The sequence below is a fragment of the Vicugna pacos genome, chromosome 4 (assembly GCF_048564905.1).
Source record: "Vicugna pacos chromosome 4, VicPac4, whole genome shotgun sequence".
NCBI lineage: Eukaryota > Metazoa > Chordata > Mammalia > Artiodactyla > Camelidae > Vicugna > Vicugna pacos.
The window spans coordinates 2,295,544-2,307,026 of record NC_132990.1 but is presented as its reverse complement, the minus strand read 5'-3'; the positions used below and the strand labels follow the sequence as shown (position 1 = coordinate 2,307,026).

General features: G+C 47.1%; 2 protein-coding genes and 1 long non-coding RNA gene across 7 annotated transcripts in view; 1 reads left to right on the top strand and 2 right to left on the bottom strand.

Annotated features, from left to right (window-relative positions):
* Positions 1-523: 523 nt before the first annotated feature.
* Positions 524-11,483, bottom strand: part of CENPP (centromere protein P) — a 220,403-nt gene continuing 209,443 nt past the window's right edge. For 2 of the 3 annotated variants that reach the window (XM_072959105.1, XM_006209218.4), the window contains 3 exons: positions 2,361-2,440; positions 1,152-1,243; positions 524-835 (listed from right to left, as the gene is read on the bottom strand). In XM_072959105.1, the coding sequence (XP_072815206.1) occupies positions 708-835; positions 1,152-1,243; positions 2,361-2,440 (300 nt within the window). In that variant the 3' untranslated portion in view covers positions 524-707. Of the gene's footprint in view, positions 836-1,151; positions 1,244-2,358; positions 2,441-11,483 lie in introns of those variants that run through there. The other variant, XM_072959107.1, reaches the window with a different exon arrangement.
* Positions 9,387-9,980, bottom strand: LOC140695959 (uncharacterized). The gene is made up of 2 exons (XR_012071815.1): positions 9,909-9,980; positions 9,387-9,687 (listed from the first exon to the last, which is right to left on the bottom strand). It is a non-coding gene; the product is annotated as an uncharacterized lncRNA (long non-coding RNA).
* Positions 9,605-11,483, top strand: part of ECM2 (extracellular matrix protein 2) — a 71,981-nt gene continuing 70,102 nt past the window's right edge. The window contains exon 1 of one of the 3 annotated variants that reach the window (XM_072959100.1): positions 9,605-9,628. The gene's annotated coding sequence lies outside the window, so the exon portion shown is untranslated. The remainder of the gene's footprint in view (positions 9,629-11,483) is intronic. The other 2 variants (XM_072959102.1, XM_072959099.1) reach the window with 2 other exon arrangements.

Sequence of the window (11,483 nt, the reverse complement as noted above, 5' to 3'; positions counted from 1 at the left end):
CGACTGAAACAATATTTTCACCTCTTCTACTTTAAACTGGTGACTCAGGCCAGTGTAGCACTTAGAATCTGGGGGACTTTAACAAAGACACTGTTTCTTCTGTTCCGGGACACCAGGGGTGCTAGGGACAATGCCGTATTGCTGTCTTCCTGCCTTTTTTAAGCTAACCGCTCTCTTTTTTCATGTGTGGAAGCCGCAAGCAGAGTGACTGTCAGAGGACGTGCTGCTGAGAGGTGCTCTGAATGACTCCAAGAGCTGGGAGATTGGGGGGGGTCTCCTGGGGTATCTGAGGAATGTCTTAAGAAATGAGGCAGCCTTGGCAAGAGGCCTGCCTCCAAGAGTCCCCAGGCGCTGAGTGGCAGGAGGAAGCCCGACCCATGGGATGGGCTGGTGCCACCTCTGACTCGGACCTGGTGTGAGGCGGGGGGCACAGCAGCTTCCCGCACCCCAGGACAGACGTCCACTCCTGTACTTTCTCATGTTAAGTTTACTTTGAAAAATACTATGTCACTTGTTTGGTATCTGGAATTTAAATAACTGTATTTATTTTTCATGTCCTGACAACTTATATATAATGTGCCATAATTGCATAAACACATTCTAAAAAGGTAGAGTTTCTAAGTGGAAAAAAAGCAAATGTTTATATTCAATAAAATCCCCCGCCTCCAGGGGCAGCATCTTACTCCTCTGTGTTCACTGCCTGGGAACTAGTTCTCCTCTGTGCAAAGCGATTTTATCAGGCTTTCCAGAGTGGCTTCAATGCCCAGCACACCCAGCAGGGTTCGGAAGCTGAAGGGAGCAGTTTCGACGACTCTGTTCTTGTCCAGTTCCAGGGCTGTTAAAGAAAACACACTGTAAGAAATCTCACCGAGGCCTCCCCTCACTCCCGCGTGGCCACAGTGAGCAGGAAGCCGGGACGACCGACTCAGGGCCGGGCACAAAGCCCTTACCTGCACGCCACGGGCAGAGACAGGCGTGCGTTTAGCCCAGGAGCGCCACGGGGGAGCAAGCGCCCTTGCATGTGCTTTTGGAGTGATTATTGATAAAAATATTTTGAAAACCGATGTAAAAAGTACAAAAGACTTGCTTCCTGCCACGTAAAATCGGATGCAGTAAGTAGGTGTCTCCAGCGCATCCCCACGGGTCCTTACCTTGTAGCGGAACTTGGGTGAGAAGGTCCAGCTTTGGCAAAACCTTCCCTTCTTCATCTATCTGTATCCTCCAAACAATGACTAGTTCAAACCTGAAAGAGATGCGATCCGCTGCTTAAGGGCTTTGTGAAATCCGGTTAAAAGGGTGACCTGCCCACCTGTCTCTCCAGGGGAGGATGCCCACCCGGCAGGAGCACCGCCCTCCTCCCCACCTTCTGAAGCTCCTGCCCTTCCCCAAGGCCGTGGGCAGACTCCCCCGATTTAAAGACATCTACCCACAGATGAAGAGAAGGTGTGGTCAGTTAAACGTGGGAAGATGTTCAACGTCATTAGCAAACAGGAAAAATGGAAACTGAGACCATATGGTGTAGAAAGATACGGTTTGGTACCCACTACACATTAGCCTGAACATACGGGATGGCAAGTAACAGGAACTTAAAAATTACTGGTGGGAAATACAAACTGATAAACTATTTTGAAAAGAAATTTGGCAGTGAGAGCTGAGTTTACCCTGTGACCCAGGAGTTTCCCTCCTAGGTATATGTCCAAAAGCAGCTTGTGTACTTCTGTGTCAGGAATGTCAGAAATAGTGGGAAATGACGAATAACCCACATGCCCAAGACCTGAATGCAGAAACACATATATTCACCTAACGGAGTAAAAGTGCTGAAAATGAATGAGCTTCAGCCACAGGCACCCCCACCAAGGTGCATTTTGGAAATAATGCTGAATAACAAGGCAAGTTCCAGGAGCTCAGGTAACTGCACCGCCACGGGAAGGCTTGAAGGCAGAACATCTTGAGATACTCAAATGCAGGTCACAGAAGCACACCACGTCCAGGTGGGTCTCCCCCGGTGCTCACAAAGGCACCCACGGTGGGTGGAGGGAAACCCAGGTGAGTTCGCCCCTCCCAGCCTTCCCTGAGGTAAGTTGATCAGAACAGCTCTGCTTTTCCCTTGGCCTCCCAGGGACCCCGGCAGTGAGACCAGCACACGCTGGGGTTTCCGTCACACCCCGTCTGACGTTTGCAGTCCTCACACTCCCCTTCTCCCTCACCCAGGAGGGCCCCCCTCGTGCTCTTACGACTCCACAGATGTATCTCAAGATGTCAGGGGGTTTGCATTTGTTTTCTACTATTTGCTGTCCTCAGTTTTAGCAGGGAACCCCTGTCTGGCTGTGGGCAGGGGCCTGGCAGGGCACAGCACTCACCCTGGCTGGCGGGGGCTCCGGATCCCCATGCAGCTGGAGGAGGCCCCCTCTGACAGGTGCACCACCTCTGGGTACTTCTCCTGTGGGGAGGAGAAACAGTTATAGAGAAATCTGTGGGGCGCAAGGACGCTGCTCCAGGAGACTGAAAAAAAGTGAGAAATTCTTTTGAGGTGTGTCTTGCATTCCCTGAAAGTCTGTAAGTTTCAGATGCGCCACGTGCTCAGGTCGTGCATGGCATCATGGTGTCCTGACCACGGGCCCAGGAGAGCCATCCCCACTCCTAGACTGCCCCGGCCACGTGGCCTCCAGGCTTCACACTGTCAACTCCCCAATGCTAACGTGTCACACAAGTCCATTTTGAGTTCACTGGTCTGTCTACCCAGGGCCCCGCAGCATCCTGTCTGTCTCTGGTGACCTGGACAGCTGGACGAGGCTGGTCAGACATGCTGCTGTCATCAGGTGCTGCCTGCCAGGTTTCTCACTGTAAAGTGAATGTTTCTCTGGAGCTGTTAGCATTCGACCTGAAAAGCCTCTCAAACTCAGGCCTGTGGGCTGAACCCCCAGCACCGTGGATGCTCCCACCCTGTCCATCCTCACGCCTGCTGCTGAATGGCCACAGCTGCACGTCAGCAAGCGGGGGCAGATGGCTCTTGAACACCCAGCGCGAGGCTCCCTGGACTCTCCTGGTGACTCCCCTGACTCCCCTGTGTGTCTCCCCCCAAGCGTGGTGTCCAGCTATTCTGGGTACTGGGGTTTGGGGGAGCACACTCTGCTAAAAGTCAGCTCTGTGATGAGATTATGCACCATTTTAGAGTCAAAAGGATTTTAAAATGGAAATGAAGTCCAATTTCACACATCTCCAGGCCTGCAACTCTCTACTTGAGTTGGCTCCCCCTACCCCCCATGTAATGTAATAGTTCTGGAAATGTCTGCTTCTTTCTATTATTTGTAACAGGCCCTGGGAACCTCTAGTTTACCAGAACTGACACCCGTAATTTAGACTTGACTTTAGGTCATTAGAACAACAAAGTTTTGCAGGAATCTTAACAGAACGTTCGCAACAGATCTTCTGAGTTCCTGGAAAACTGCCCAGCCATTGTGGCCGCCCCAAGCCTCGTGGAAGGACAGTGAGGTGTGGCTTCATCTGAGAAATGTCTGGGGTCTAGCAGCCAGTCAGAGAACCCCCTCCCCCTGAAAAACAAGGGGCAGGGCTGGAACTGGGGGTGGCACAACCCGTAGGCTGCAGAGGATGGGGGCTTCCTGAGGCTGCAGGTACTTGACGGCTGAACCAAGTCAGCTCCATCAAATGAGGGCTTGTGGGGACAAAGATGTGTCACAACTTTTAAAGGACTAGTTCGCATATCAGTGAGCTTGCTGCCAGCGTGTGAGGCCAGGGCTCCCAGACCCCTGTGCAGAAAGGATGCTGATGGAGCAAGAACACGTCCAAACACCAAGCCATTCTGACCAGAGGCTGGGGTGGGCCTGGTTTAAACTTACAGATGATTTTGTATTTCAACAGAACAGTTTTTATGAGAAAATGTATACCTAAGTGTTTGAAATGGAAAGGCCTGGTTGATTTTTTTTTTTAACCTCAAGCTCTTCTAAATTAATAACAACTGTATGAGGAATGTAAAGGGGAACATGTGAATGTGGCGATGTAACTTCCAGGCTGCGCTGGAAGCACGTGGCCTGGGCCGGTTCCAGCGTGGGGCCCAGGGGCTTGGTCCGCCTCCAAGCAGACCTCACTGCCTCTCCAGGGCTTCTCCTCATGAGCAGAAGGAGGGTTTAGATTAGAAGCTTTCAATAAAAAAAATAAATAAACAACCTGTACTCTCTTTAGTTAACAAAGAAAAAAAAAGCAGAAATGCTGACATTCAGAAGACATTTAGTCTGTGTTTCTGGAGGGCTAGAGGGTTGTGTGGAAAGCTTCCTTTTCTACAAATTAATAATATTGCTCCGTTTATCTAGCTTCATTCACTTGCCTGGTGACCTCAAATATTCAGAGCACAACCACTGACAGGAAGAAAACAACTGAAGGCTGAAAAGAGGCCCAGAGAGACAAAAAAAAAAAAAAAAAAAAAAAAAAAAAAAAGCAGAGTCCAGATTCGGTCGTTGACCGAAACACAAAGGGTGGGTGGGGGTGGGTCTCAGTGACAGAGGCGGACACGTACAGGTGGCTCCGCGGGAGAAGACAGATCAGTTGTGAAAAGTGATACAACTCTGAGTGCAAATGTCTGAGGTCACAACAAGATCAGCACATTTCAGCAGCAACTGAAAATTTTAAAACTTACGGTTACTAAGGGGAAGGGGGCAGGAAGGGATCAATTGGGAGATTGAGATTTGCAGATACTGACTGGTATATATATAAAATAGATAAACAAGTTTATACTGTATAGCACAGGGAACTATGTTCAGTATCTTGTAGTATAGCTTATGGTGAAAAAGAATATGAAAACGATTACATGTATATTCACGTATCACTGAAGCATTGTGCTGTGCACCTGTACACCAGAAACTGACACAACACTGCAAACTGACTATATTTCAATAAAAAGTTAAAAATTTTTAAAAATTTTAAAAATAAAGTTTTACCTATTTCTGTATTTGACAGTCATAAAAGCCAACCAAATCACCAAGAGAGGATTAAGACAATGTACTCTGCTAGGGCAGCGATCTGGTCAATGTTTTAGAGTATTTCACATGAAAAAAAAAAAGCGACAAAGGTCGCCTGGAAAGTTACCAGCCTGACCTGGAAAGCACCTTCGTTAGGTACTTCACATTCTGCCACCAGTAAAGCGAAAGTCCAGGTCTGGTACCTAAAAGGAGCAAAGGGGAGGTCTGTGCGTCCAGTGTTGCTGGGAAGGCTGGGGACAGGCTGTGCGATGCGGGTCCTCAGCACACACTGGGCCAGTCAGCCTTTCACAGGAAGCTCGTCCCAAGCGATGATTCAAAACGGATGTTTATTTAGCTGCTTGCCATATGCCCGGAGTTTGCATTCAAGAACTCTTCCGGTGTTTACGATGGAAAAATAGGAACTGTGAGAAAGCCGGCAATTTGTTATCCATCCCGTTTTCCACCTGAGACCTAGCGTTGCTTTCAGAATGGCTGCTGGATGCTGGTCCGAAGGGAACAGAATTTTTTTTTTTTTAATTTAAGTATAGTCTGTTTACAATGCTGTGTTAATTTCGTGCATAGCATGGTGATTCAGTTATACATATATATATACATTTTTTTTTCATTACAGGTTATTACAAGCCACTGAGTATAGTTCCCTGTGCTACACAGTAGGACCTTGTGGTTTATCTGTTTTGTAGATAGTAGTTAGTATCTGCAAATCCCGAACTCCCAAATTATCCCCCCGCCCTCCGCTTTCCCCGGGGTAACCATAAATTTGTTTTCTATGTCTGTGAGTCAGTTTCTGTTTTGTAAATAAGTTCATTTGTGTCATTTTAAAATATTCCACATATAAGTGATACCATATGGTATTTTTTTTTTCCTCTTTCTGGCTTCACTTAGTATGACAATCTCCAGGTTGCTGCAAATGGCATTATTTTATTCTTTTTTATGAGTAGTGTTCCATTGTGTATATATACCACATCTTCTTTATTTATTCATCTGTTGATGGATATTTGGGTTGTTTCCATGTCTTGGCTATTGTAAATAGTGCTGCTATGAACACTGGGGTGCATGTATCTTTCGAGTTAGAGTTTTCTCTGGATACGTGCCCAGGAGTGGGATTGCTGGATCACACGGTAAGTCTATTTTTAGTTTTTTAAGGAATCTCCATACTGTTTTCCATAATGGCTGCACCAAACTACATTCCCACCAACAGTGCTGGGGGGTTCCAAAGGGAACAGAATTTGTAACAGAACTTTAGAGAAAACCAGCTTTGTGTCACAGATCAGTCAAACCATCCCAGTGCCGAAGAGCAATGACCAAATCAGCACCCCCAACTTAAATGAGTGGGAAGCCTGACCCTTGTGTTTAAATGTACCCTTGAATGTCCACAGATACCCTTATTCATCTTGACTTTAATATTTTCCCAAAGAGGATTCTGGCTGAAACAATGATTTTTTTTCCCTTAAATTGAGATTTAATTCACATTAACAAAATTCACCCCTTTAAAGTGAATATTCACTTTTAAGGTGAATTCAAGTATAATTCAGTGAGTTCTGGTATATTCACAAGGCTATGCAGCCACCACCACATTCTAACTCCAGAACACTTCATCACCCTGTAAAGAAACCCTGGTCCTTTAAGCCACTGCCCCTTAATCCGCTCAGCACACCTTTGCTCCCCACTCAGTCACGAGTAACCAGTTGTCTCTACAGATCCCCCTATTCTGGACATTTCATACAAATGGAATCATACTATCTGTGGACTGTTGGGACTGGCTTCTCTCTTAGAATGTTTTCAAGGTTCATCCATATTGTAGCCTCTTTTCTATCACTGAGTAACATTCTACTCTATGGACGCACCAATTTTGTTTAGCCATCCATCAGCTGTTGGACACTTGGGAGGTTTCCACTTTTTGGCTACTGGGAATAATGCTGCTACGGACATCTGTATACAGGTTTTTTGTGTGGACATATGCTTTCATTTCTTTGGGTTATGTACCTAGGGGCGGAATTGCTGAGTCACATGGTAACACTGTGTAACCATCGGAGGGGCTGCCAAACTGTCGTCCACAGTGGCTGCTCCGTTTTTTACCATTCCATCAGCAGTGTATGAGGGTTCTGGTTTCTCCATCTCCTTGCCAGTATTTGTTTTTTTAATAGTGTTATTTTTCTTGTTATTGAGTTGTAGTAATCCTTTATATATTCTAGATTATCCGATATACGATTTTTTAAAACATTCTCCCATTCTGTGGATTATCTTTTTATCTCCTTAATGGTGTTATTTGTATGAAGTTTTCAAATTGGTGACATCCAATTTATCTATTTTTATTCTGTTTTTGTTTGTGCTCTTTTGGGTGTCTTGGTTAAGAAATTACTGCTTAATCCAAAGTCGCAAGGGTTTTATATTTTTAGCTCCTAAAATTATTTCTTTGATACGTTTTGAGTTAACTTTTGTATATGGTCTGAGGCAGGTGTCCAACTTCATTCTTTTGCCTGTAAATATCTCGTTGTCCCAGCACCAACTACTGAAAAGACTTCCTTTCTCATTTAATTGTCTTGGCTCCAGTCACATTTAAAACAACTTTTCAGACTTTTTCATTAAGATATAATTATCACACAACATTAATTCTAGGTGTACAAAATAATTTGATACATGTATATATTGCAAACTCATTACCACAATAAGTTTACTTAGCATCCAGAACCACCACCATAGTTAAAATTGTTTTCTCTTGATGGGAATTTTTAAGATTTACTCTCTTAGGGGAGGGTATAGCTCAAGTGGTAGAGTGCATGCTTAGCGTGCCTAAGGTCCCGGGTTCCATCCCCAGTACCTCCTCCAAAAATAAATTAACCTAATTACTGCCCCTGATAAAAAAATTTAAAAAAAAAGATTTACTCTCTTAGCAACTTTCAAATATACAATATTGCTAACTACAGGTACTATGCTACACATTCCATCCACAGGACTTATTTATCTTATAACTGGAAGTCTGTAGCTTTTGAATCCTTCACCCATTTTGTCCACCCCTCAACCCTTGCCTCTGGAAACAATCTGTTCTTTGTATCTGTTAGTTCAGTTTGTTTGTTTAGATTCCACAGTAAGTGAAATCACATGGTATTTGTCTGACTTATTTCACTTAGCATAATGCCCTCAAGACCCGTCTAAATTGTCACCAGCGGCAGGATTTATTTCTGTATTATGACTGAAGAATATTCCATGGTGTGTGTGTGTGTGTGTGTGTGTGACATTGTCCTTATCCCTTCATCCACTGATGGACATTTAGGCCGTTTCCATGTCTTGGCTGTCGCAAATAGTGCTGCTGTGAACACCGGGGTGCAGGTGTCTTTCTGAATTAGGGTTCCTTCTGGATATATGCCCAGGAGTGGAATTTTCCAGTCACATTTTAATACCATTTTGTATTCTGAAGACAGTCCAGTCCAGAGATACGTAGATCAGTGAGGTCACACTATGGGACAAAACTCATCCTGGGCTTCTCAACAAATGGTGCTGGGACAATCAGATATCTGTATGTAGAAAAATGACCCTCACCGCTTACCGTATACTAGACACAAAGATGTATTCCAGATGGATCATAAGTTTAATAGCTACAACATAAAACTTCTGAAAGAATAATACAGGAGAAAATCTTTGTAATCCTGAGTTAGTCAAAGATTTCTCAGATATAAAACAGAAAGCAGGATCTACAAAAGAAAAATAAATTGGGAAACTGACAAGTCGTCTTCATCACAATTAGAAACCACTGCTCTTAAGAGCCACAGCTAAGAAAAAGACAAGCCTCAGATTGAGCAACCAAGGAAGAGATGTGGAAGGCAAAAGATATCACTAGTGGTTAGGGAAATGCAGATAAGAGCCACAATGAGGTACCACTGCATACCTACCAGAATGGCTCATAGCAAAAAGACTAGCAAAACCACGTTGTGGAGCAACTGAAATGATCATACCATTGCTGGTGGGAACTGGGTAAGTTTCACAGCTGCTTATGAAGTTAAACATACACTTACCATGTGATCCAGCAATCCCACCCTTAGGTGTTTACCCAAGAGAGATGGAAACATACATCTATACAAAGTTGCATGCAACAGCTCATTAATAAGAGCCCCACAGTGGAAGCAGTGAGCGATCCTTTCAAAATGTAAAATGGGCTATTAACTCCCCCTTAGTGGGTGTGGAAACAGTGGGTGCCAACCATGTAACACTGATCAGCAATGCTGCCCACGCGACACACGGACAAAACTCAGAAGCAATGTGCTGAGTGAAAGAAGCCAGGCTTGAAAGACCACACATATTGGATTCCATTCATGAGACTGTAGAAAAAGAGAACAGAGCAGGAGTCGCCACAGGAAAAGGTCTGAGTGCAGACGTCTGTCAGAACTAAGCAAACTCTACAGTTAGAAAGGGTACCTTTTACTGTATGTAAATTGACACCAGTGAACCTGACTTCAAAGAGAAACCACGCCTGAGGCAGACAGTTTGTTTCCACAAGGGGTGTCCTCCACTCCGGGGGAGCAGAGCAGCTGTGCTCCACTCAGGTGAACGGTATTCCTTGTCAAACCCTCCCTGCTCTGCGCCAGGCACCGTTCTGGAAGCGAGGATCCAATCGTGAGCTACACGTATATACATGGACGGTGAGTGACCGGGAGGCGGTCGGGGGTCCTCCTTTGGCAGGTGACACTCGGGTTCAGACCTGAATGATGGGAAGGCAGGGAGGGGATTCCAGGCAGAGAACGGACACCACAGAGCCAGCCCACGGCAGGAACAAGCTGGCTTGCTGAGGTCCCAGGAGCAGTACCAAGTGCTCATATGGAGGACAGTGCAGGGGAAGATGGGCGGTGGGCCGGGCCAGCACGTGCAGGCTCCTCCCCCAGAGCCTGGCTTGTGGTCTGACTCCCATTCTGAAAGAATTACCATGACTGCTGTGCGGTGAGGTGGGTGAGGTGAGGAAGCAGGTGGCATGTGCCCTGGAGTGACAGATGCTGGTGGCCTGGTGGTGACAATGGGGATGTGTTCCAGAGGAAGAATGGAACTTGCTGATGTGAGAATAGAGAAGGGTCGAGGAGGGCAAGGATGCAGGCGACTGTGCTGCTGGGGAGAGGTGGCCACCGGTGGGAAGATGTGGGGCTCCCGACACAAGGGCAGTGTGTGGTGGATGTGCCCACGCAGACGGGCGAGGTGGAGGCCAGGTGTGGGACAGGGGACACAGGCAGGGCTCAGGGAGGAGGTGGGTGGCCGTGCGGCTCCATCAGTGATGCTGGGACCAGGGTATTGGTGGGGTGGTGAGGACTTGTGCCGGATTCTGCCCAAGGTGAGGAAGGAGATACTGACAGCTTTTCCACAAGGAGGCCTAGTTGCCAAGAGAAGCAGGGGAACAGTGGAGCTGGCAGTGGGGGGCTCTGAGGTGCTGCGACCGGGTATGGGTTGACAGAAATGGGTGCAGCGGAAGGAGGTGGCCGATTCTTAAGTCATCGTGGCGTGCCAACAGGCTTGGGTAGATGGTGGCAGAGGCAGCTGAAGTTAATTTGTAAATCAGGCCCCACAAAAACCAGGACCCCCGAGGCATGGCACAAATCTAAAGCGAAATCAGCCCGTACATCCGGACAGCATCTGACACCAACCACAGTCCTCCAGCTCAGCCTCAGTGAGCTCACCTTACCGCAGGAAACAGCATCTCCTGGCCAATCCTGCCCTGTTTCTGCGTGGTACAACTCCCTCGGGCACAGGGGTCCCCTGCTTTTGAGGCACTGGACTTCCCTAAGCATGGATTCTGTCCCTTGGAAAAAAGGCATCAAACTAGTTACTATATCATATCATTTCTGTCATTTGACACAGTGCATGGGCCACAAGGAGCTGGGTGTGGGAAGAGAAGGGGCAGCCTGTTCACCAGTACGCCCAGGATGGGGGCCTGCGCGGCTCTGGAGGGGCACAAGTGGACAGTCAGAGTCGAGCTGGACAATGCGCACCGCGCCCCACACCCAACAACCCCGAGACGAGTGTTCCAACCGTTCCCACCATCAGACGGCTTAGAAATGCCTACACTGCCCGCATTTGGAAGAACGACGATTTGCTCTCATTTTAAAGAGGAAACTAACAAACATTAAGTGGTTCCTCCATGCCAGACACAGGTGCAGTCTCTCTGCACACATTTCACATCTACATAATCAAACCTGTCCCATAAGGATGTTATGGAGTGAACAGGTGTGTGATCCTGGAGGCTCTGAGGCCATCCTGCCCGGGTGGGCCCGTCTGTGTCCTCTCTGCAAGCTCTCCCTCAGCCAGTCACTCGTCCATTTCTAGGGCGATGGGCAGACGTGACACCCCTCACCCCTGCACCCTCAGTGGGCATCTCCCCAGATGGGGCCATCCTCCTGCTGTACCAAAACATACCATTCCAACCAGAAAAATGCCTCTTTCAGATGTCCTCAGCTCCCTTCTGCGCCGGTCACAGCCATAACCCCCCACCCTGACCCCAAGCCCCCTGCCAAG